At 35.0% G+C, this 26386-nt stretch overlaps 1 protein-coding gene across 1 annotated transcript in view; it reads right to left on the bottom strand.

The window, feature by feature from the left end:
* Positions 1-26323, bottom strand: part of MOSPD2 (motile sperm domain containing 2) — a 45132-nt gene extending 18809 nt beyond the window's left edge. The window contains exons 1-6 of the mRNA XM_081276806.1: positions 26020-26323; positions 25804-25873; positions 7830-7985; positions 5914-6000; positions 4081-4235; positions 774-834 (exon numbers count right to left, since the gene is read on the bottom strand). Coding sequence (XP_081132932.1) covers positions 774-834; positions 4081-4235; positions 5914-6000; positions 7830-7985; positions 25804-25873; positions 26020-26028 — 538 coding nt within the window. The 5' untranslated portion in view covers positions 26029-26323. The remainder of the gene's footprint in view (positions 1-773; positions 835-4080; positions 4236-5913; positions 6001-7829; positions 7986-25803; positions 25874-26019) is intronic.
* Between the last annotated feature and the right edge of the window lie 63 nt (positions 26324-26386).

The following is a 26386-nucleotide window of genomic DNA, read 5'->3' as shown; positions in this document are numbered from 1 at the left end:
CAGGAGTATACCTGGAAGGATCTATGAATTTCCATTTTGTTTTTGGATTTTCTTATTGCCTCCCTTCTATCTTTTTACTTTTAACCCACTGGGGTTCAATATATTTGACTGTTTATGTGGGTTGGCAGCTTGTTTTCCTCGGGTAGAACTCATTATATAAATCCAACAAATGAAAAAAATGAGCATGAGATTTAGGAGTTTTCCATTTGGGTAATTACTAAAAAGTTAAAACTAAAAACAAAGAAGTAAATTCCAGATTCAAATATAGTGCTTCCTTGTGAAGTATTTTCTTAATGACAATATTTAAAGAGCAATCAAAACACACTGTACTTTATGTAACAATGTTGCTTATCATACAGTGTATTTTATCAATATTGCTATCTGTTCTTACATGCAAAAACATTCCATATAATAAATACAATTTAAAATAAATTTCTAAATTGAAAGGATAGTAAAATGAGGATAATATTTTAAGTAAATGTCTATTTGTATGTACCTTTGTGTGTGTGTGTGTTTTATTGGACGTATACATACATTTTAGAACTTAAACTTTTAAAACTAACTGTAAAGAACAATGACTACTTATGAAAAAAAAATTCCTCTTAACCTACTATAAAATGCACTTAGATGTCCCCCTTGTACACATTTAAATCTCTTCATCAGAAAATAATGTTTTAGGTATGAAACTCTATAATAATATAACGATCTATAATTCTCAGACATTGTCTATAGTTTCAATATATTATATTTTTATAAAGGAGTAAGTTACTTACAGAGGTATTTAGGGTAATAAACCTTAAAGCAGTTGATGATAAAGCGTACAAAGTCCATGTCCTAAAATAAAGATTAAATCTTTAAGACCGTCCATATTAGAGAACTTTAAATTGCACATTTCTAAAGGTCATAAATGGTTAAATACAAATGAGACAATTTTAAATTCTTAAAAATGAGCTCATATAAATATTTACATTTCCAAGCATTAAGTTTTTAGGTCATTAAACTGTAATTATCAGCCCTAAAATTAAGTTGAAGAAATCAGATGCTTGAATGACATTTTAAAATTATTGCTCAAACTTGTTATGTATTTCAGGCTGCTATGGCAATGGGGCATAAAATGGGTCTCAAAGCAATCCCCACAGAAAAATTCTAAAAATCTACTGAGCAACTGAAGAATTATTAAAACAAGAATACATACAGTTTATAACTTGGAATGATTATACACACACACACACATAAATTTTGGTAGAATATTTGCCTTCTAAATCTACTTTTTCCACCACATAATAGCTTCAACAAAATATATTTTATTTTTTTTACCCAACAGTTAATCTGATAACACTGACTAAAGTATCAAAGTATCTACTTTACTTCTCTGACTTCTTTCTTTTTATTTAGGGACCTCAAATTATTCTTTTAGTTTATATTCAAGTGTTGTTCATTGACTTCAATTTCTGGGAGACTTTGTAAACTTAGCTGTCTGGTTAGTTCTAATGCTTTAAGCACAGCAACAGTAAATTAGGTCATTAGGGATGTTATTTGCCTTTCATTCTATGTTCTTTCATGGGCACAGGCTGTTTCAGTAATCCTGATCTGGCACCTCATAAAGTCTGCTGGATGAAAGATATAAGCAGGCAAACTAAAATCCATCACAATTACTGAAAGGCAGATTGTTCCAGAGATGAGAGTCTATATAAAGTCATCCCTAGCCTCTAAGTTGCAGCATCTTTAATTGCAGTAAACTAAAAGTAAGCGTCCTTAACTATCTGAAGTAGTTATTATGGGATAAATCCTAGCATATAATAATAGCTTTATAAATAGTCATTACATCTACTGTGCAACGTTTCATAATTTGTGGTTAAGTAAGAGTCAAAGAAAATAGCTGAAAAGAACTAGTTATATCAAAATTTGGTTACCTAGTTTATAATTTGTGATCCCTCTAGAAACTTTGCCTCGTCTTTGTCTAATATTTTTGTTTCCACCAATTATTTAATTGACTATGCTTGTTCATCAAATCTTGAGTTATTGCTATTCACATGGATTTTGATAGGATGCCACTGCTGTGTGTCTATCAGTGGGTACTACATAAAATAGCTCCATGAATCCTATTGCTCTGCATTCTGTAAGGATGCCTTTGTTTCTGAGGATGTTATATTGGAAAGTGTCCTTCCTTTGAGGACCCATGGAAGATTTTTCCCTCTAGTTCAACTATCAGGAATGGATACACTTGTTCGAGAATACTGATTTTCAAGTATGGCCACTGCATAAGATTTCATTTCCTTAGGCAGGCAGCTGAAAGCTTAGAGTCAAACTGGTAGCCCAACTCTAACAAATGATTTCTTTATGTTTTGCTTCGTAATTCTGTATACATCTTTATAAGCTGATTTAAGTGAATTATGAGAAGGTCATATATAGAAAGAAGTTATGCAATAAGATTCAAGTAGTTTAAAACAATGACTGAAATAATTAGTCATGCAAATAGACTTTATTTACAAATTAAAGATCATGAGATATCATATAAGTTGCTTGAAAAACAGCTTTTCAATTCCTTGTCTCTATATTTGGTAATAGAAAATATTAACATTTCTTTTGCATGATTCTGGGTTAATAGGAAATTATCATACCCAAAGAATAAAAGAATCACGACTTACCTTTATGGAATATTTATTTATTTAGGTAATTTGATTTTGAATATAAAACAATTTCCTCTGTAATTAAAAACCTATTCACATGGAAACTAGGTTGGAAAAATCTAGGGCATTGGATTCTTAAACAAGAAAGAGTAATAGAAACATGAAAAAAATAATCTGTGGTCCTATCACACCCAAAACTTCTTGTTAATAATTCTTTCTAGCCTTAAGTCTAAGGTTTCTTTCTTTCTTTTTTTTTTTTTTTGAGCTACATATCACCATATTATGGTAAAACAATCTTTCTCATTAAAGAAGTATTCTCCAATATTACTATAAATTCTTTATAAACACAATTTTATATAGCTACATATACTCCACCAATTAGATACGCCATAGTTTACCATTTCAACAAGTTGAATGTTTTCTAGGTTTTTGCTATTTTAAATGACATCCTGAGAAACATTTTCATGCTTTTTTAAAATTCAGGATTATTTCTTTAGAACAGATTTCTAGAAGTTAGTTATGAGAAAACAGTCTGAATATGGACACTTTAAGGTTCTTAAAATACTTTGCCAAATGGATTTCCAAAAAGATTTAAACACTGCTGTGAGTGGGTCTGCAAATGCCATTTCACTGCTACCAGAATCTGCCACGGTTTAAATGTAAGAGACAACAGTTAAAATAAATGTGCCAACTGATCTCAATTGCTGCTAAAGGTTTTATATTTAGCACTAAAGAGACAAGGGCCCAAATTAAAGACTGAATACTTTGATGTTTTTTCTGATATGGGGTCTTGCTAAGTTGCCCAAGCTGGCCTCAGGCTCCTGGGAACAGGCAATCCTCCTTCATCTGACTTCTGAGTAGCTGGGATTACAGGCATGCAGCCCACTCCCAGTTGCTTGACTTATGTTTTTAAGCTTGGCAAAAATCATCTGAGGGTTAAAGTTTAGCAAATCAAACAAACAAATAGAAAACAAATCCAAATTAGCAAATGAAAGTACCCAACAAAATCACAGTATGTGCAAAACTCATGTGAATATTTTGCAACTGCAAAACACAGTATAATATAATGTCATAGAGATCAGACATGAATTACTTGATATTTATTGCATGTGTTTCCTCTGTGCAGGGCACAGGAATGGGTGCAGTAGGATATGAGCCATGGTAAAAAAACTGTCATCACATTGACTCATGCTCTGCCAGTCTTGATGTCCTACCTCATCATCCTGTATATCAGACAAGGGACATTTCTAGGAATTCTAGTGTCAATGCCAAATACTGAAGCAAATTTAATTCTCTGAAAACCCAATTCCATGTCTGACTCTATTCAAAGAAAAGAAATGTCAAACTTAAGTTAGCTCTATTTTACAACAAAATTTGGTTGGCAGGGAGTACAGGAAAGACAGAAGAAGCCAGGATAAACAATGGTTTAGAATTAATGTAAAATGCTTACTATGCTATTCAGTCCAGTTTCTGACAGGTCAAACATCACTGTTATAGGTTTCCCATTTTCTCTCTTAGCATAACGTTCCAACCAGAATGCTATGAGCTTCTTTTTGTCCAAAATAGTTTTCTGGTCTTTTATATGATACTTCACTCTGATCCAGACTTTTAAAGCAGAACAAAAGATAAAGAACAAGATTTATGGCATTTTAATATTATTACATACATATATAGCCTTTTCCTTGACATGTTTCTTCATTTATAACTCATTTTGTTTCATATAATAAAAGCAGCTCTTCTTTCTTTTAAATGAGAAATAGTTGCCCTTGGGTCCTTTAAATTAAAGAGAAGCAGAGAAGTTTAAACTATTTTTTCCCTTAGGAAATAAACAACCTTCACTTCTATGGGGAAACAGAACATGCAGGTGAACAAACACTATTTGGTAATAACCTAAAAGTGCACTTCAGTGTGTTTGAAAAGAAAGCCAGTGGTTCTGCCAAGCACTAGAAAAAATGTTTCATCCAGAGGAAAGACACTGACAGGTGTGATGAAGGCCTGAACAGGTGATGAGCAGAGCAAGACAAATGCTTCAGATGGTGGTGGAAGCTCTGACAAGTGGTAAGAGGAGATGTGGAATAGACAGGAGCTGGGCTTAAGGGACTCTGGAACACCAGGACATTTTGGTTTTCCTATTTCAAAATACATTTTGGGCAGTGGCATAGAGGATAGAGTGGAAGAGGCAAGGAAGGAAACTTAATAGTCTATGACTTGGGAAGGGACTAAGAACAAGTGGGTGGTAGACAGGGACTGAAATGAGAAAGCACTGGTGAGGATGGAAAAGGCACCAAAATTCAAGCTATATTAGAGGAAAAGACAATGGGTGAGACTGAGTAGGGCAATATAGAAAGTGGGCAAGTGGTAGGATGCAGATGTTCAGTTGTGTGTCATTTTAAAAATCAGCTCACAGTCACGTGGTGCCAGTTAGTGGGTAGCTGGGTATGTGCACATGGTGTGGAGACTACTTGGGATCCCCACCACTTGTCCAGAGGTGGGTGAAGTTGCCATTATTCTTCAGATGACCCAAGGAGATAGTATTAGCTGGAAAGTCAAAGAAGCCAAGAAAAGACTAAGCCTGGGAAACATATTTAAGGGGCAAGCAGCAGAAAAACTAAAAGAAATAAAGATTGAGAGAGAAAATAGTGAAAAGGGAAAGATAAGATATTGTTAAAATATAGTACAGATCACAAGCTAAAGAGAAAACAAGCAAGACGAGCACAGGACAGCTATTCAGTTCAGGGATCAAACACACCTGTCAAGTCCCACCCATGGCACAATATGAAGCTAGATTTGGTGCAAGTGGAGAGGACAATGATGGAGTCACCTGAACAACAGAGATGACTGTTTCTGTTCTTGTTATTATACACATTTTGGAAAAAAGCTAAGGGGAGATGACTGAGAAACACACACAAAATGTCCATTTAGCAAGTGTAAGCAAATGTAAAAAAGATTCTTCATAAAAATATTGGGTCAAATGTTAACAACAACATCAACAATAAAAATGACTTCCCGTATAACCATCCAAATGTTAACAACAAAGTCAAAATAGAAAATAGTAACTCAAAATCAAATTACTTTGGCTTATAGGATGCAGCATTTACATTTACTGCCTACTTTCTTATAATGCAAACAGAATGCACAACTATTAAGTATGTGATATGCAGTAAAGATGGTCCTGATCATCCCTAATTGTAGGAGGCGAGCAGTGTACTACAGATGGAGAAAGTGCTGTGGATTAATTCAATTGAGAAAGATAAATGTCAGTGTATAAATTAAATATACTTACACAATTTGTTGCCTTCTTTGTCATAACCATGCAGATAAATACCACCAATTTCTAACAACCATCTGGGAATGGAGGATTCATTAAGGTCTAAAAAGTGATAAACTTTGATCAGTAATTGTAATTTAGGGACCAAAAGATGAAACTGACAATGTAAAGGTAATGGTACATAGTAGCTCATATATAAAGATACAACTAGCAATACAAAGGGTTTTTCCTACTAAGGAAACAAACTACATAAAGACATATGGAGAGCTGTGGGTATATCTCAAATGGTAAGGCCCTTGCCTGGCATGTGCAAGATCCCACGTTTGATCCCTAGCACTGCAAACAAATAAAGATACACAGGTGACAGAAATGGAAATATTCTGTTTTCTTTGACAAGTCAGTCATTATTTATTTGGATATATTTCCACATTCTGGGTGTGGCTCACATAATTATTTGACTTGCAAACAAATATTATCACTACCAGACAATTTCAAGAGAACACAGTAGAGGCCCAGGATGTAGCTCAATGGTGGGGTATGTGTTTAGTACATGAAGTCTGGGTTCAATCTAGCACAGAGAAGAAAAGAAAAAAAGAAAGAAAATGTTTGTATATATTCACATAAACTCAAATTTGGAGAAGAAAAACTCATTTTGTTTTTTCTATTAAAATGATATTTTTCTAAAAAAAGTTTGATATCCAGTAGTCTCTAACAAAGTTTATAACCTCGGGGCAGTAGAAAATTCAAGAAATACACAAGATCCTTTAACAGGGAGAACAAACAATGTGCCTGTCCTATCTCTGCTAGGGCTGAAGACCAGCATGGCAAAGTGTAAGCTTTTGTTTAATTTACCAGCAGTTCCCCAAGAACTTTACAAGGTTTCTCTTTTCTCACACTCCCATTGCTTATCCTATCTCTGTTTGCCACCTAAAACTAGCAATTCTATGTAAGAACACAAGTATGGTTGAGTTCAAAAGTGTATTATGTACTTAAATGATTTAAAAATATCAGATTCATTTTTTCCTTCAGTAATAAATGCTTCACTGTTTGCTGAAAAGTTCCCATGGTTTTAAAATTTCCAATCACATTCTTTCTTTTTTATTAGTACAATCACTTTATTTCTTCAATAATCCCTTTCTCATGAATTCCTTCTACAAGTATGAACAGTGGGGAGAGATCTTCTCTAATTATTTGTTGACTGTCTTGCACTAAATTTTCAGAGTCATTCACGCCAGAGTTTATAATCTTCAAGGACAGGAAATCCTTCTTTATACCTAATTGAAATCAGTAGTTATTCCAGTTTCTTCCTGCTAAATTTTTAGGAGACAGATAACAGGTAACCCCCTCCTGTGAACAGATCTTCATATACTTGAAGACCATGCTAAAACTCCTTGTAAGGTTTAAAACTCCCATTGGGGGACAGATTTCAATCTAGTAGTGGACTTTAAAAATTAAGAAGAGAAAACTGCCATTGGAATCCTTGGGGATAAGTTTGCTTTTCTGGAATCCCTATCCATTTAACAATTCTATATAAACACTTACAAGCACAAAGAACTCTGGGAATAGGGAAAGGCATTGGAAAAAACAGAGAAAACCAAGAAAATAACATTTCCTTATTTCTAGGTCCAGTAGTGAGGATGCTGCCTTGCTGTTATATAATGATGCCAAACTAAACATAAATTAGAAGGCTGTGCTGTGAAGAATGTGTGATTCTGCTCCCTGGTGAGTTGATTTCCTTAGGAATGATCCTACTTATAAGACCTTTTCACAAGATGTTCCTTTGAAAGTGTTATTAGGTCTTTTTAAATAATTATGTTCATATGTGTATGACAATTGCCAAGAATATGTATAAATACAACATTTAATAAATGTAAAACAGTAACATTTATGTAGGCAATGTCACCCTGTCATAGTTAAACTGAATTGCTTACCATTGACAGAAAATTCTTTCCTCCACTGAAAACTCTCATCAAGCATCTTTAGTGTTTCATCGACAACATTATGTCTCCAATGTAAGTAACTTTCAACCCAGTTATCATCTTGTTGTAGCCTTTCAACATCACGTGGATCATATTTTTCTGGCTTATCTAGGGAAAAAAGAGTAATAAATATCCAAGTCAGATTAATTCTGCAAATTAAAAACAACAAATGCCCATACCAAGAAGAAGAAAGACCTGGGAGACAAAGCAAAGATTTTTGAGGGTAGATGTAGGGATATAATTCAGATGAAGATGCAATTTAAAGGACTGACGGAATTTCTAAGTGAGAGAAAAATGAAATTAAAGACTGCATATTTTAAAAGATAACACCAGAGCCTGATGTGGCGGTGCATGCCTATAGTCCCAGCTACTCAGGAGGCTGAGGCAGGAGGATCACTTGAGCCTGGAATCACAGTGAAACACAGTCTCAGAAAACCAAACTAAACCCAACAAAGAGACCCCCAAAAGAAGACCAGAGTAAAATATTTAGCACAACCCTCTCTAAAACTATAAACCAGTATCTGGGAAGATCAATTGTTATATGAATTTGAAATCCTTACTGTATTCAAATAAAGACATATGACTAGAAATGAGTAAGTTATTTAAAAAAGATGGCTGCTTGGCAAGTGTTAAAAAATAAACTAAATGCAAAATGAAAAATTGATCACATATGCAGCATTATATTATTTATTATTTCCATACTGAGGCCAACATTTTCAATAATTTATTGGAATAATTATTTTCAATAATAGTAACTTCTCACTATGGGCCTACACACATGCTATATACCTAATTTCTATACCAGATATTCTTCCTTGTATGCCTTATTCTCACTATGTTTCTGCAAATGAACTTTCCTTGTCTTTGTACAACCATCTCTGTGCAACTAAATTCTAGCATTCTACAATACTCCTTTCAAATGTTTCTTCTTCCATAAAGACATAATTTCTTCTCTCCTGTGAACAGCAGTACAGGACTTGAACTAAGCCTTTCTTAAGGCACTTACCAGTTTTTGCTTTGAATTACAGTTCCTGGCATGCATGCCATATTTCCCAAATAGACAATAAAAATGCAAAATGTAGACATCTTAAGAATCCTCCCAAACAGATGACAGTAGTGCCAATGAGAAGTCCTTCAGCAAACCTTTGCTGACACAATCTATTCTATCTCATTTTGTTTTCTTCATCTTCAGCTATCTGTATCCTCCCAGGGGCCCATGAAAAAGCTTGGGAAAATTCCCTGGCTCCTTCATTTCCTTTTCTTTCAGATCTAGTTAGTTTCCAAGTTTTATAGATGTTTCTTTCCAGTTCCACTGCCTTTATTCCAGAACTTCAGAGATAATAGCAGGAAGGGCAGGAAAACATAAAGTGCATTTAGAGAATTGTCTTCTTTGAGTCTCAATTTCCTTATCTTTAAGTTGTTTTATATACACATAGTGCTATATGAGGACCAGATGAAAAAACATATATGAAAGTACTTCGAAATTTAAATCACTCTAAAATATGAGACCATAAATCATAAATCTGTAGATTGTCACTTTGGATGTGCTTTTTAATATCTGGGCTCTATTTTTAATCTATAAAATAAATAGTTTTGTGGTACTTGCACCTTGGAAAATGCAATTTAGCTTTGCTATTCAAAAATTCATCATATTTAAAAAAAATCATATGTGACATTTATAAGCATAAGTTGGAAATAAAAGAATTCACATAATCTCCTGTCCCCTGAGAAGAACCATCCATTTGGGTTACTGGATCAATAAGGTATTTCCTCTGAAATTACAGACTGACTTCATGTATTTTCAAGAAATATTCTGCCAAATACTCAAGTCTGCATAACTGTAGTTTACTCATCAGTCGTTCTTTCAAATAAAAATGGTGTTCCAGGAAAAATGTGACTAATTCAGATGGAGACTTAAACATACATAGCATGCAGAAGTGTTTTATGCATACTTCTCCATTCCCTCACATAGAACATTAAGAGGACATGTCCTCAAAGGTCAAGATTTAATAAAATTTACTGTATCATTAGAGACTTTCTAAAATAAAATTGGCTTTTTTTTTAAATCTCCTTTTTCTTTTTTCACTGAGAGGGCTGACAAGCAAGACTATGAAGACTATTGGCCTTGATTCGGGTCATGGAATCAGCAGTTTTATCCACCATTGCTTCTGTGCAATCACTACAAATGTCATCACAGTGATAAAGGCAAATGATACCTTAGAATTATTATGAAAATAGTTTTGACTTCATAGACTTCTAAAAGCGTCTTAGGCATCCCCTAGGGTCACAGACTCTGAAAACTCCTCATTTCCTCATTTAGAATTATATTTGGTAAGTGGTAAAAATTCAGTAAACATTAGCCATAAGAAAAAAGAAAACATTATTTTTCTCATTATTACTACCACTGCTAGTACTATCACTAGGGAAAGCATAAAGAAGACAGTGCTCATTACTAAGAAATTTAAAGACTGTGCCTTTTTGGGGGGTGGGAGTAACCACGGATTGAATCCCGAGTCTCGCTCCCTTTTTTTTTTTTTTTTAAATTTTGAGACAGGGTTGCACTAAGTTGCTTAAGGCCTCGCTAAATTGCTGAGGCTGGCTTTGAACTAGCAATCCTCCTGACTTAGTCTCCCAAGCCACTGGGATTACAGGCATGAGTCAATGCACTCAGTTAGCCTACTGCCTTTTGATAACCTTCAAGGACATAGATCTTTAAAATGAGAAAAGTTCACTTATGGTAAAGTGATTTTTATTATTAATAGACATATATTTACATATTAAATGGTTTCTAACTGTTTACACCTAGACAAATAGAAATGAAATCAGACAAGGGAAAGTAAAGAAGATATATGAAGAGGAGAATGTGGGACTTGGAAGAGAGAGGCAGGAGAAAAGTAGAGGCAGAAGGGAACCGAGGAAAAGGGGTTGGAGCAGAGAAGTGAAGAAAAGGGAGGGGGAGAGAGAATAAGAGAAAGAGAGGGAGACAAAGATAAGAGGCAGAAAGAGAACTGAACATTTGAGGTAAGGAAAATATGGCCTAGGAACACAAGCTAAGAGGCAAAAAATAATTGTGCTTATGACAACAAAATCTGCTGTTTTCAAATATAACCCACAGATAACTGGGCCCTTAAAAGATTGGAAGTTTTCAGAAAACCAGTCCTTTGACAAGTCTAGATGTGCTGTGGTTTGAATGGGTTCCCACTAAAATTTAGGTGTTACCAATGGCATAGGAGGTGATTACTCTAAGGGTTTCTGTTGTTACTGGGAGTAAGAACTTATAAAAGAGGCTTCCCCAAGTGTTAGCTAGCTTGCCCTTCTGCCTTTTGCCATGTGAGGATTTAGCAAGAACTTCCTCACCAGACAATGCTAGAGTCTTGATCTGGAACTTCCCAGCCTCCAAAATTCTGAGAAAATAAATTTTGATTTTTTATAAATTACCCAGTCCCAGACTAAGACAAATTGTTACAGGAAAAAGCTAAAGACATGTGCTTAAAATGTATCTGAAGATAAAAATGTGCATGCATACTCATACTTAGGACATTACTTTGAAAGACTTCACCTATCAATGATTAACATGAATAGATGAGGAGGGGTTTAGTTATATGCACAGATATATATGTATATAATCTCAATTCTTTGTCCTTATTACTTTCATCTTACTGTGGACCAGTGACAACTTCATTACAGACCAACATTAATCTCAAGTGATAGATTTTTTTTAAGCCTTATCTCTGAATTTCTTCCCCCTCCCCCCTTCCCTTCCTTCCTTTCTTATATTTTTTCTCCCTTCCTTCTTTCCTTCCTTCCTTTGTACTGGGGATTGAACCCAGGGGTAACTGGGTTAACTACTGAGCTATACCCCCAACCCTTTTTACTTTTTATTTTAAGATAGGGTCTCACTAAGTTGTTGAGGTCCTTGCTAAATTGCTAAGGCTGGCTTTGAACTTGTGATCCTCCTGCTGCCTCAGCTTCCCAAGCCACTGGGATTACAGGTATGTGCCACTGCGTCCAGCTGCATTTCTTCATAATAACTCATTTTCAGCTACTCCTTTATTTAGAAACCTTCTTAATGAACTATCAGTACACCTATGGTTCACTGTCTCTTTTGACCATGTATTTGTTCTTATAGGAGTTCTTTTCTGTAAACTGGTTTTATACAGGTACAATACCAATAATTAAATTGTAACATCTATTATTTGGCAGAGAAAGAACTAAAGATACATGGCAATGGTAATTCACCTCTGGGAACAGACAGTATTAAATGTTCTAGGGTAAAGATGATTCTCTCTCTTAGCTTTCCATCTTTCACCTACACACACACACACACACACACACACACACACACACACACACACAGTTTTAAGTGTTGCAAGATAAAGAGACTGCAATTCTTACTTGTAAAACAGTGACATTATCAACAAGTCAGAAAATGTGTTTTAAATTTTACAAGGGTCAAAAATATGTGGCCATATTCAGGGTATGGTGTAGAGTGATGGAATCAAAAGTCCCATGCTGATATATATACTGAGACCCAATAAGTCCCTGAACCTTATTTTCTTATATGTAAAGTGGAGATAAGGACTGCCTATTCATAGTCATTGGAAGATCAATAACACTGAAAAATGTAAATACTATATACACGAATTTATATTAACACAAGTTAGAATGTTAACCATCAGAGAAAGACAAAATTTACCTAAAAGTTAACTAGTTGAGAAACTCTTGGAAGCATATGGTAGTTATTATAATGGGCCTAGACTTCAGATGAAAGTTGAAAAACGACAAAAATGTTCTGATACTGAAAATTAGAGAACTGTTTTTAATTGGGCATCATAATATTCAAAAGGAGCAATCATAAAACTTTAGATCATTATAGTAGCTTATAATACCATATCATTTCTTATTCCTCCAAAATTCTGGGCCTGAATCCATGTAAAGTCCTGATAGAGCCTTGGAGGAGCATTCATATTAGATGGACTACTTCTATTGGGTGGACTGTGTAAATGTCAACAATGGGAGTGATTGGCCAAAATAATAAAATATACCTTCTGGAGTATCCTCTGCTAGTTGGCCACAATCTACCCTGAATCTCCACTTTGTTGTGAGTGATGGGTGATCGTTTTATGATGGGATTAAGTCATTGGCCTATAGCACTGATTTTCAAGTGTCAGCATGTATAAGAATCATTAGGAAGGGACTGTTAAAACAAAGATTACTGGAACCTACCCCTGGAATATCTAATTCTGTATGGGATCCAAGAATCAGCATTTGTAACTAGTTCCTATATGATGTTGCTGGTACAGAGACCACATTTTGAGAACCACTGGTCTACCACAGGGGTTGGTAATTTTTTTCTATATAGGGCCAGATGGTAAATGTGTAAATATTTTGGACTTTGAGGGCCACAGATGTACTTTGTTGCTGAATTTCTGGGTGTAAGTGTTTAACAATCCTCTAAACACACACACACACACACATACACACACACACACACACACACACACACACAAATCTCTGTTCAAGGGCTGTACAAAAACAGGACTTTGCTGTTCTCTGTTTATGCTTTATACTAAGTCATCCTATATAATGAGGAGAAATAGAAAAAAAATGGTACAGATCACCGTCTTTTTTCCTGACTTTACAAGAACTATTATAAAATATTCTAAAATATTTACTAATATTTTGCCTAATGAAAGCATTGCCAACGCAGGATTCGTTCTGGTTCACATTGGTTAACAATTAAACATGGCATTTGCTATAGGTTTTTAGAAGCTATGCTGTTAACTGGTAATTTCCACTGTGATATCCTTGTAAAGCTATGATTATTTAACAGAATAAAGAATTACATACATTATTAAGAGGTATGTTATTTTAGTTTCCTAAAATTTGATTTATTTTAAGTATATGCTTATTGTGATTTCTAATACTGTTGCTTGATGGTGTGACAACTTGGTCTGTATGACCTAGCTTCTTTAGAGTTTTCTGAGACTTCTTTTATGTCTTATTATGTGGAGAAAGTTTGCAAAAGCTCCTAAACTAAAAATAGATATTTAAAAAGTATATATTCTATATTTGTTGGGAAGGGAAGATTATATACTTAAATACACACACATGCATTCATTTATGTCTATGATCAAGTTTGTTCATTGTGCTGTTAATCTTAAAATCTTATGTATTTTTGCCTTCTTGTTTTCTATATTTCTGGAAGAGGTCTGTTAGAATAATCCGACATGCTTGTGGATTTATCGAGTTTGCTTTATAACTAGGATATTTCACTTTATGTATTTTAAGATTATATTGTTTGGTAGTTTTTTATATTATTAGTTTTTAATTGTTACATCTTTGTAGAGTTCCTTTTATCATTAGTAGTATATATCCCTTTTTATATGTAATACTGCTTTCCATTCAAAGTTAATATTTTGCCTAATGAAAGTACTGCCAACGCAGCATTCATTTTGGTTCATATTTGTTTTGCATACCTTTCCATCTCTTTCTATTTCTCTCTCTCAGCACTAGGAATCAAACCCAGGGTCTTGCAGATGCTAGGTAAGTGCTTTACCGCTGAGCTACACCCCAGCTCCTCCACCTCTTTTTTTTTTCAAATTTTTTTAGTTGTAGGTTGACACAATGCCTTTATTTTTATTTATTTATTTTTATGTGGTGCTGAGGATCGAAACCAGTGCCTTACATGTGCTAGGCAAGTGCTCTACCACTGAGCTACAACCCCAGCCCCATCTCTTTATTTTGAACCCTTCCTCATTAATTTATTTCAGTAATCTCTTGTAGCCTGTATGTCATTACGATTTTAAAATTTAATCTGATAGTTAATGCATACAAATCTGCTTATATGTGCAGCAACTACTGATAAAAGTTGGGCTTATTTCTGCTGTTTTCTGTGTCTCATGGTTACTATGTTTCTCTGCTTATCCTTTCCTGTTTCTTGCTAGGGAAATGACTTTTTATTCATTCCCCCACTGGTTTGGAAGTTAAACATTTTATTTCTATCTTTCAGCACCTACAAATAATATTCACACTTGTGTTCTTTTTCGGGGGCTTTTTTCTTTTTTTTTAACATGATAATAAAATTTATTTTGACATAATCATAAAAGCATGGAAAATAATTTGTTCTAATCCAGTCCCCAGTACTTCTCCTTTCTCTCCCTTACTCCTACCCCATGGTCCCTTCCCTCTACTGATTTTTCTGCTATTTACTTATAGTTTTTTTTTTTAATTAGTGTCTTGTGGATGTTCATGATGGTGAAATTCACTGTAGTATGTTCCTATATGTACATAAGAAAGTTAGATCAGATTCATTCCACTGTCTTTTCATATCCTATCCCTCCCCCTTCCCTTCAAGCCCCATTTGTCTACTCTACTTATCTTCCTTCTATTCTTTTTTTATCCCCCATATCTTATTTATAAAAATCTAAAGTTAATCTCTATGCTAATCTAAATAATATAAGTCCTTGCGATGTTTCATCTCCAATTTCCCTATTCCTATTATTATTGTTGTTGTTGACTTTTTTCTTTACTACTTTGCCTACCCATTTCTTTGCTTTTCATTGCTTTTTGCATGTGCTCCTTTCTGCATTCTATTTACTTATTAAAGAAATAGTCTAGTATTTACTTTATCAGCAATGAACTATTAATCTATGCCTGCCAAAATTATTTACCTTTACTTTTGAATCAATATTTTAAGTGGGCAGGTACTTCCCTTAGTACTTTCTGAAAATGACTTCATTGTTTCCCAGCATCACTGCTACTGATGAGAAATCAAGTACCAACTATGATGCTCAGACTGTTGTGTTTAGTGTGAATACTTGATGCTATTATGGTTTAGATCTGGAATGTCCCCCAAAGGATCACATGTTGAAGACTTAGTCCCCAACGCAGCAATGTTCAGAGGTGGGGCTTTTGGGAAGTAATTGGATTATGAGGGCTCTGATCTCAGCAATGGGTTTATCCATTAGTGGATTCATAATTGAATAGACTATTAGGAGGTGGTAGAAACTACAGGAGATGGGGTCTAATTTGAGGAGGAAGGTAAAAAATGGCATGCCCTGGGAGGGTATATCTTATCCTCGGCCCCTTTTTCTCCCTCTGCTTCCTGGCTGCCACAAAGTGAGCTACTCTGTTCCACCATGCCCTCTCCACCATAATGTTCTACTTTTTCAGAAGCCTACAGCAATGGAACCATGTGACTATAGACTGAAACCTTGAGCCAAAACAAACCTTTAACTCTTCTAATTTGATTTTTTTCAGGTATTTTGTCCCAGCAATGAAAAGCTGACTAACACAGATGTCTTTTATAAAGTTTGGGTAATTGTCAACTATTATTTCATAGCACTTTGTTTTTCCTGTTAGAAGGTCTACTAAATGTATATTGGGTTTCTCAAGTCTTTTATTTTCTCTCACACATTTTTATTCATTTTTAAAATTCAATGTTCTTGATACTGAGTAAGTACCTGTATAAAAACTTAAAAACTGGGGGTGGAGTTGTAGCTCAGTGGTAGAGTGCTTGCTTAGCATGATGAGGCACTGGGTTCAATTTTCAGCACCACATATAAATAAATAAAATAAAGGTCCATTGACAACTAAAATATATTTAAAACAAACTTAAAAACTGCCTGTGAATGTCCTATGTTAGCTGTGAGTATACAACAGTATGTTGGGAAAGAAAAAGTTTCTGAAAATTATGGCCCAACTAATCCAGACAAAGCAATAATATAAAAAATGTTTATTCCTAAATGCCAAATTACTAGTCTATACAAATTCAGCTAAAAGTAGTTTTGATTGAAATGTAGTAGTTTTCTGTCTTCCCATTCTTTGTAAAATGGCTACAGTGGGGAAAAGTCCTTTAGGAATTTCTGTGAACTCAGTCTTCTAGAGATTTTACCAAATCAAAATTATTCTTAGAGGGGGGCTGGGGTTGTGGCTCAGCAGTAGAGAGATTGCCTCACACATGTGAGGCACTGGGTTTGATCCTCAGCACCACATAAAAATAAATAAACAAAATAAAAGTATTGTGTCCATCTAAAATTAAGAAAATAAAGAAAATATTCTTAGAGATTAATTTTCAGTAATGAAAAATCATCCATGTACTGTATTAGCCAGAGCACACAATAGGACTGGGGATGCATCCTGAGAACACTTGCCTAGCATGAATGAAGTTCTTGGTTCCATCCCTGGAACTTAAAAAAAAAAAAGAGCACAAAATAGATATGGTAAACAAGACCACCATTCTTGTGCAAGCTTTTCAAATGACTATGACAAAAAACAAACTGACATCCTAGAAATGACAGACAGCATTCTAGTAACAGATGGTTTAAATTTATAAATATCACTAAACATTCAGAATGAGGACATATGAAGAATAGGTATTAACAACTTAAAGAAATAAGATCAAAAATAAAAGAACATTTGCTAGTCACTATAAAAAGAAAGCTTAAAAAATAAGGAGGTCTATCAATTCTTTATCCCAATACACATTCACCATGCACGTCTCCATGGGAAGTTATAATCTTACATTCCCTATGGCAGATATTTTCAGATATGAAATAAGGATAAAAATTAATAACTTCTTAGGCTGGGGATGTGGCTCAAGCGGTAGCACATTTGCCTGGCATGCATGCGGCCCGGGTTTGATCCTCAGCACCACATACAAAAAAAAAAAAACAAAAAAAAAAAACAAAAAAAAAAACCAAAAAAACAAAGATGTTGTGTCCGTCAAAAACTAAAAAATGAATATTAAAAAATTCTCTCTCTCTCTTAAAAAAATTAATAACTTCTTTTAAAAATTAATCCATTTATAAATTGACAAATAAAAATTGTATATTGTAATGTTTTGACATATATACATACTGTGGAATGGCTAAATCAAGCTATTTAACATACACATTATCTTATACACATCATTTCTGTCTACTAAATATTGTTATTAGCTATAGTTGCCATGTTGTACAATAGGTATCTTGAACTTATTCTTCCTGTCTGATGAAAATTTTGCATCTTTTGATCAATATCTGCCTCCCTGCCCCCCCTGCCAAATTTCTGGTAACCTCAATTCTAAGAGGAGTTCAACTTTTCTCAGATTTCACATATAAGTAAGAATATATGGTAATTGATTTTCTGTGCCTAGTTTATTTCACTTAACTCAGCATCCTCCAGGTTCATCCTAAATGTTGTAAATGACAGGATTTCTTTTTGAACAGTTTTACATGGTGTGTGTGTGTGTGTGTATGTGTGTGTGTATATATATATATATATCACATTTTCTTCATACATTCATCTGATAAATTCTGAAGATCTTTCCCTCTTATTCTAATCATGAAAACTTTAAAAGGGTTGACCCTGAGAATGTTAAAAATAGAGAAGAATTTAAGAAAATGAAAATGTCTGCCTGTCTATTCTTTAAAGGCTTCCTTTCTTGGGGTTAATAACTCATTAATTATGCAGACTCATTCGTGATCACCCACCATCTGCTAGCCCAAAACAGAGATAGATATTGCAGATGCAAAGAGGTGAAACCTGAACTGGTCCCTTTTATGGTTCATAATCTAGTTACTGTCCAAACTATCCAATAATACAGTTACAGTTACATTTAAAATGTCATTTTCCTTCCACCCTTCCATTCCAGACAGGGTGGTTGATAAGGAAAATCCCTGTTTTATTCACTCCTTTATCTACAAGCATTCCTTCCATTCACTGCTGATCTTCCTGGACTTGAAATTCGCCTTTCTTGTAGTCTATGTTGCTAACCAATTTGACTCATTCATCCTCAGAAAAGAAAGTTATTTCTTAAATTAATTGCTTTTAATTGCTTAGTTTAAGAATAACCAAAACAAACAAATAAAAATAGCTAAGGACAAAACAAAGACATTTTCAAAACAAAGAGTTTACTACAATAGACCTTATCAGGGGAATTATACATGATATGAAATAGTGATGATTCTAGATATAAGATCCAAAACTCAAGAAGAAACAGTAAATCAAATTATTAGTAAATATAAGGTAAATAACAAAACACTGACACATGAAACAATAATAATAAATTGGAGGAGGTGGCAAATTTGGGAATCAGGTTAGAGCTAAATAATGAATGTATCTTCTCTAGGGAACAGAAAAGAAGAAATACTTCTAACCTTATACAACCTTATAAGAAAAAAAGAAAACTACAGGCCAAGTCAAAAACATAGATACAAAATTCCTAAAAAAATTGTTAATTTAAATCTGGCAGTTTATTTTTAAAACCTGATCAATATAATCTACCATATTAACAAATTAAAGGAAAAACCCCAAATAAAAATTTCATCAGATGTAAAAATTACGAGTTATGGTAAATAATTTCATCAGATATAAAAACTGTGTATAAAGAATTTAGTAAAGTTCAATCACCAGACTTGATGAGGACAAATCAAAGAATCCTAAACTAGCAAACCAATAACAGAAGGAAATTTCTTCACTTTGATAAAGGGTGATTACAAATATCATACTTAATAGTGACATATTCAGAACTATGTTCCTACACTCAGGAATAGACAAATAGGCTTTCACCACTGCTTCTATTCAACAGTGTTCTAAAGGTTCCAGCTAGTGTGGAAATAGAAAAGTACTGAAAGATCTAAGAATTGGAAATTTAGAATGAAACTGGCAGTATTTCAAGGTGATGTTATTATCTCCATAGAAATCACAAATTAACCTAGCTACAAATGATCAGACTGAGAGTTAATAGGCTTTGGAATTTAATATTAATGTCAAAAAGTCAAATGTATTTTCCATAAACTAGCAACCATCATTTATAAAATAATTCTTAAGACATACCATTTAAAAATAAAACATGTATAGAACCTGGGCATAAATATAACAAAAGAAGAGTTAAACATTATAGAGAAAATTTGAAATCCTTCTATAATAAGGACTTTGGTAGGCAGACATATATTCTAGGTTCTTGGATAGAAGGACTCCACCATGATAGGTCAACTCTCCTTAAACTCATTTTAGGATTTAACACAATTCCCCTCAAAATTCCAACAGAAGCCTTTTTTTTTTATTTTTGCAGAAACATGATAAGCCAATTCTAAAATTTATATGGAAGAATAAAAGGCCACCAGGTGCCTGAAGAAATGATTTTCATGTTATTGGAAACCAAATGGCCCATGAAGATATGAAAAACTGTTCAACCTCACTGATATTCAAACAAAAGCAAACTGAAACCACAATGAGATAGAAAGCCTAGTACCTCCATCAGATGGGCAAATTTGTTTTTAAGTGGGAAATTTTAGGGTGTGGAAAAACAAGGATACTAAAAATACTACTGGTTAAAATGAAAACTGGTAGAATCATTTTGGAAAACAGTTCAACATTATCTAGTAAAGCTGAACATGTGCTTCTTTCACAATCTACCTATTAACACTGCCTAATACAAACCTTGGAGCAGCAATACTCAACCATCTGGTTTTAGGACCCCTTTTACCCTATGAAAAATAACTGATGATTTCCAAAAACCTTTTTAATTTATATGTATTATATTTATCACTCCTGTATTAGGTATTAGAATTGAGAAAAAACATAAACACAAGAACACACAAGTACACACTCTAGTTCTTTGGTTAAGCAGTAAGCACAGGTTGTTTACATTCTATAAATAAAAATTTTCAAAATTGAAAAAATTAAAAAAACAAAATCAAAACAAAAATTAAAAAAGTACAAACATTTTATTTAGTAAGAGAAGATTATTTGATAGCAATGGAAAAAAAAAAAACCACAAAGCAATGGGTCATTTTGAATATATTTAAAAACTGCAAAAAAGTAAGAGACATGAGTAAAAAAGCCCAGACCATAATTAAAAGCCATACTAACAAAAAGTTTAAACTACAAATAGATATAAACATCTAGAATGTTTAGCATAACTAGCAGTCAAATGCAAACTACAGGAATCATCAGTTAAGAAGTCATATTAAATATGTATAAGAGTGTGGTGAGACTAGTACTCTCCTATAGGGCTGGTAGGAATGAATATTGGTGAAACTTCTCTGGAGGAATTTCAACACATATTATCAAATGTGTCAAAAATATTCATCCAAGAAAACAATAATTTGATTTCTAGGTATGAATCCAAAGGAAAAAATCTGAACTTCATCACAAAAAGTATATTAACATAACTCTGGAGGGGCTGGGATTGTATGAGGCACAGGGTTAGATCCTCAGCACCACATAAAAATAAATAAATAAAGGTATAAAAAATCTGGAAATAATCTAAATGTCCAAAAAGGGATTCCCTAAGCTAAATGATAAGAAAACTGCCTTATTTATAGACTCAAATATAAAATGGTAATATACAATGTTGCTTACCTTATACATTTGGGGAAATAAAGATAATGTCAATAAGAATATAACACACAGAATGACATAGAGTGGTTTTTAAATACTTCAACCTTTATTTTATTTATTTATTTATTTACACGGTGCTGAGGATCAAACCCAGTGCTTCACCTGTGCTAGACAAGTGCTCTACCACTGAGCTACAACCCCAGCCCCAGCTCAGTGGTAGAATGCTTGCCTAGCATGCACAAGGCCTAGGGGTTCAATTCCCAGAACTCAAAAAAACAATCTAATCTTAAATGTATTTAAAAAAATACTGAAAAAATGTATCCATTGTTAGCAGAGCTATCTCTGGATGGCACGCTTATGGGAACTTGTAGACTGTTTTTGGTATCAACTAAATTCAATTAAATGAATTCATATGTTTGTAAAGTCACATAATAAATCTAACAAACCTCTCAATGGTTCTCCACACTCACTTTAAAACACACATCATTTGGGTGTTCAAGGCTCTCTATACTATATACTTCCAATATTTTTAGAAACAGGACTTGCTATTGTTTCCTAAACATGCACCATATCTTTTAACCTTAGTCCCTTGGCAGACTATTTGACCCTTGTAGATCACTTTCTCTACCTAGCCAAGTTCTACCATGTTTCCAAAGTCATGAGAAACATAGTACCCAAGTTAGTCAGCTTTCTGTCACTCTAACAAATATTTGAGAAAAATCAACTTATAAAGAGAAAAGGTTTATTTTAGCACAGTTTTGAAGGTTCCAGGCAATGATTGGCCTGGTTGCTTTTGGGCCCAAGGCAAGGCAGCACATCATAGTGGGAGCATGTAGTGTAGCAAAACTGCTCACCTCATGGCCAAGGAGCAATAGAGAGAAAGAGAAAGGGAAAGGGGTCCCATAATCCACTTCACTGGCACACTCCTCAATGACCTAAAGACCTCACATAGGCCCTATATCCTAAAGGCCACCACCTCCCCAATAGCACCACCCTGGGAATAAGCCTTTACCACATGGATATTTGGACGACACTTAGGATTCAAAGTAGAGCACCACCTTCTCTATAAAGGTTCTTGTAGCTCTGTTTTTACCTAGACACCAACCAGTAGTTATTTCTCCTTGTCTTTGACTACTACAGATAGCATTTTAGCACTCTTATTACTCTTAATGTAATTTCCCTTAAACGTAACAGTTGTCTCTATTTTAATGCCTCTACTAGATTGTAGTTTTTTGGAAAGGGACTCTACTTTTCTTTAGCTTTTTCTCTAATCTGACACACTGCTTCCCAGAATTAAGCATATAATGAGTACTTGAGGAACTGAATAAATTATTGTCACAAGTGATTTAGTCTCTTCTCTTGGGCATAAGGAGAAAAAGAAAGAATGGGAAATGTTTCTCATTTCAAACTCAGCATGGAATTTTTCATAGTAACAATGAGAAAAAAAGTACAATTATGGACCTATATCTTATTCTTTTTGCCAGATTACAATATACCCACGATTGGTAACAGTTACTACGGGCACAAAAATGTGTTTGAAATCCCCAAGAACCTACCTCTAAAATAGCTTTTGAATTATAGATAGTGCTTGAAGAGATAGGCTTGCAGATACTACACATTTTTCTTTTGGAAAAACATCACATTTACGTAAGTCTGCTTTAAGTCTCTTATGAAACAAAATATTGTTAATGACAATAGAAATTGTGAAAGACAGAGGAAGAAGGAAAGTAGATGTTCTAAATACCCAAGTTAATTTCTAAAGAGCAAACTTAAAAGGGAGAACGTAGGTAAGTTATAAAACTTTGTTTTTACTACTTTCCAACTCCACCTTTATCAGATTTACATTTTGTGAAACAACTGAAACTTTGAGAAAGTCTTTGAAGGTTGCTATTTTTGTTTTCCATATAAATCTATAAATTAATATTTGCAATTGCTGTGCAAATAAACTACACATGTTCCTACCTACTCAAGTGTGTAAGGGCAAACCCCTTCCTATTCTTAATGTCATACAGTACAGTGCTTCTTTTTTTTTTTGGTACCAGGGATTGAACCCAAGAGGTCTTAACTACTTAGTCACATCCCCAGCCTTTTTTATTTATTTTGAGACAGGGTCTCACTAAGTTGCTTAGGGCTCATTAAGTTGCTGAGGTTGGCCTCAAACTCAGTTTCCCTAGTTGCTGGGATTATAGGTATGAACCACTATGCCTGGCACAGTGTTTTACTTTGGAATAGTGCTTGGATGAGATATATTGTGAGGTCTGCTCTTTGTTAGATTATGGTGGTAAAGGGGAGCCAGTTGGGATAGTTCTTAATTTATAATTGGACTAATCTTCCAATGCATATAAGTATTGCTGTAGTCATTCAGAGTATGTACTGAGAACTATACTAGGTATTCAGAGGCAAGTAAGGTATATAAGACCTCTCCCTACAATTTCTATAGGTTTCTGCAGAACTCATAAATAATCTATTTGAGGAAGTGAACCAATAAACAAACAAATGTACAAGATAATTACAGATTAAGGTAAGAGATGTAAAGGAAAGAAAATAAGCAGGACAGGGAAGCTATTTAATAATCAGTGAAGGCTTCTCAGATATATTTAAACCTCAGAAAGTATAAAAGGACCTAGCCACACACTCTAACTGGGGAAGAGCCTTCCAGGCAGAGTAAAGAAGTGGAAAGTTCCCAAGATGGAAACAGACTCATTTTGTTTAATGAACACAAATGAGGCAGTATAGTTATGTTTTTCAAACTGTGGGTCATGTTTTAGATTGTGATGTCAAATTTGTGGGTCACTGAATTTTTTAAAAGGATGTCAAACAGTAAAAACATCAGAATCACATGGTTTCAGAAAGTATTTTTAATGAACGTTCATTTCAACTATGTGAGTATGCACATGTGTGCACTGGGTTGCACTATATGTTTCTTAATGCAGGAACTGGTCAAATCTGCACCAAGCAAGGAGAGTAGTAAGAGGTAACGATGTAGGGGTGGGCAAGAGCCAGATGATGTATGGTCTTGCATTGCAGGCCACCATGAAGATTAGGATTTTATTCTACATGCAGTGGGAAGGGGAGTGACATGATCTAATTTGACATCATGGCATTGCCAAAAGATTACTATAGTGAATTTCAGAAGGCCTGAGCACTGACCTTGGCCAAGCTACTAACACCAGGGATTTTGAGCAAATCACTTAATCTCCCTATGCCTCACTTTCCTCATTTTAAAAATGAAAAGGCTGAACCAAGATGACCTTTAAGATCTGTGTATTGCTAAATTTCTACCTATCTTTTGTTTTTTTTTCCCCTTGGGCATTATGAAATGACTACTGACCGCAGAATCACTAGTTCACTAGGTCTAGTTCTGAGTTACTTCTTAAAATACTATAAACCATGTAACTGTAAGAGTTACATTTCTATTGAAAGCAATTTTAGAATTATGTCTCTATTGTAACCAGCTATGTTATTTGAAATGAGATCTCTGGGCTAAAAGTGAATCAAGTGCTTTTGCAACTCTCTGGTGCAAAGTTTGGAGTGTGAAGAAAATTGGCAAGGAGGCATGAAAAGACTTACTGATCAAGCTATTTGGAACAGATTTCCTTATTTGTTCTAGGTCATCAACTGATATATAATCCAGGACAGTTTAAAGTTGCAATAAACTTCTGCTGAGCACTAGAGTCAAGATGTGCAAGCATAACTCCTTTCACAGAAACCAAAATGACTATTGAGATGAAATATTGAGAACTTATTATATGTTAAGTCCATGGTAGACAGTTTGATATATGCTTCTTCTTTTAATCCTCCTAACCTTATCTGCATTTCACAGATATGGAAACAGGCTCAGAATAGACAACTTTGCTATATAGTGGCAAGGTTGGGAATATAAACAATTTTAAGGTAGGCAACATAAAGATCCTTTTTCAATTCCATGTTTATAACTTATCGTGTATGTTTTAAAAAACTACTGTATGAATATTAAATCCTCAGTTAAATAACTGACAAATCAAGCATCTGTGATATCTGAACACAGAATGTTCAACCAATAAATCAATTCTGGAGTCATAGGAACTTTGTTAGGTGTAGTGTGAGGCTATAAGATAATTTGTTCTAGCACTGGAAGGCCTACACTGTGGGTAGCATGGTGGGTTATATGAAGTGAAGTTGTTAGGCAAAATATCAAAGAAACTGGCATATTCAATTAAGTACAGGTCAACAGTATTATGGCAGTTTCCAGATTCATTTTCTCAGAGTGCCTCTGGTGAAAAGCCAGTTAAAGAACCATGGAATGGCCAGTGTCGCCTGTGTTGTAAGCTTAATAAGTGTTCTACAGGTTCAATAAACGCGAAGAGATGCTAGAAAATCATCGAACTTCCAGTTTACATTAACCCTTTAAAGGAAGCATCAGACGCACCACTTGCCCACTTGGAGCAGCATACACAGTATGCTATGGAGAGCAAAAAATTTGAAACGTGCAGAGCACGGTTCCTGTGAGAGTCGAAAGGGTCCCTAGATACTTCCCACAGAGACACCCACAAATACCCTAGCAAAGTTGAGGATGCTCATTTTACACCTTTGTCAACCCCGAGGACGCAATGCTCACCTGTCACATACTCGGCTTCGAATCTTCGCCGGGTCTCAGAGATGAGCTTGGCTTTATTCTGGGCGTGATTCTGGGTGGGAGACACGACAGCTTAGATACTTCTCGCACTACACAGCTTACCCTCAACCCAGCCTACCTGCACCCTGGAGAGCGCCCCGGGCCTCGGAGGCTGTTTCCGAGTACAGGGTGCCGGCAGCGGTGTAGTCGGCTCCTCACCTCGGCCATGATCGCGGTTCTGGATGTGACTGCAGTTGCTGAAGTCGTCGCTCCTTCCACCGCCGCCGCCAGAGTATCTCATCACCCGGCCAGTCAGGCCCAGAGGTAGACAGGGAAGGGCGGGAGGGGGAGGTGGTCGCGTGACACCGGAAGGCAGACGGAAGTGGTGCTGTACCGCTCTATCGGAGGCGGCCGGCTGGGCTTGGAGGAGGGACAAGGCTCTCAGCCTGGTCTCCATTCGCTTCTTGCTCGAGCCCCACCCCCGACGTCCCCCCACCCTCCGCACTGCGGTCCCGCCCCCGCCAGCAGCTTGATCTCTGGTGCTGCCCCCGCCAGCTCCGCCCTGGGGAGCTGGGCTGGCCATTCG

The sequence above is a fragment of the Spermophilus citellus genome, assembly GCF_964194105.1.
Source record: "Spermophilus citellus genome assembly, chromosome: X".
Lineage (NCBI taxonomy): Eukaryota > Metazoa > Chordata > Mammalia > Rodentia > Sciuridae > Spermophilus > Spermophilus citellus.
The sequence above is the reverse complement of the archived record's forward strand: the minus strand, read 5'-3'. Positions and strand labels throughout refer to the sequence as shown.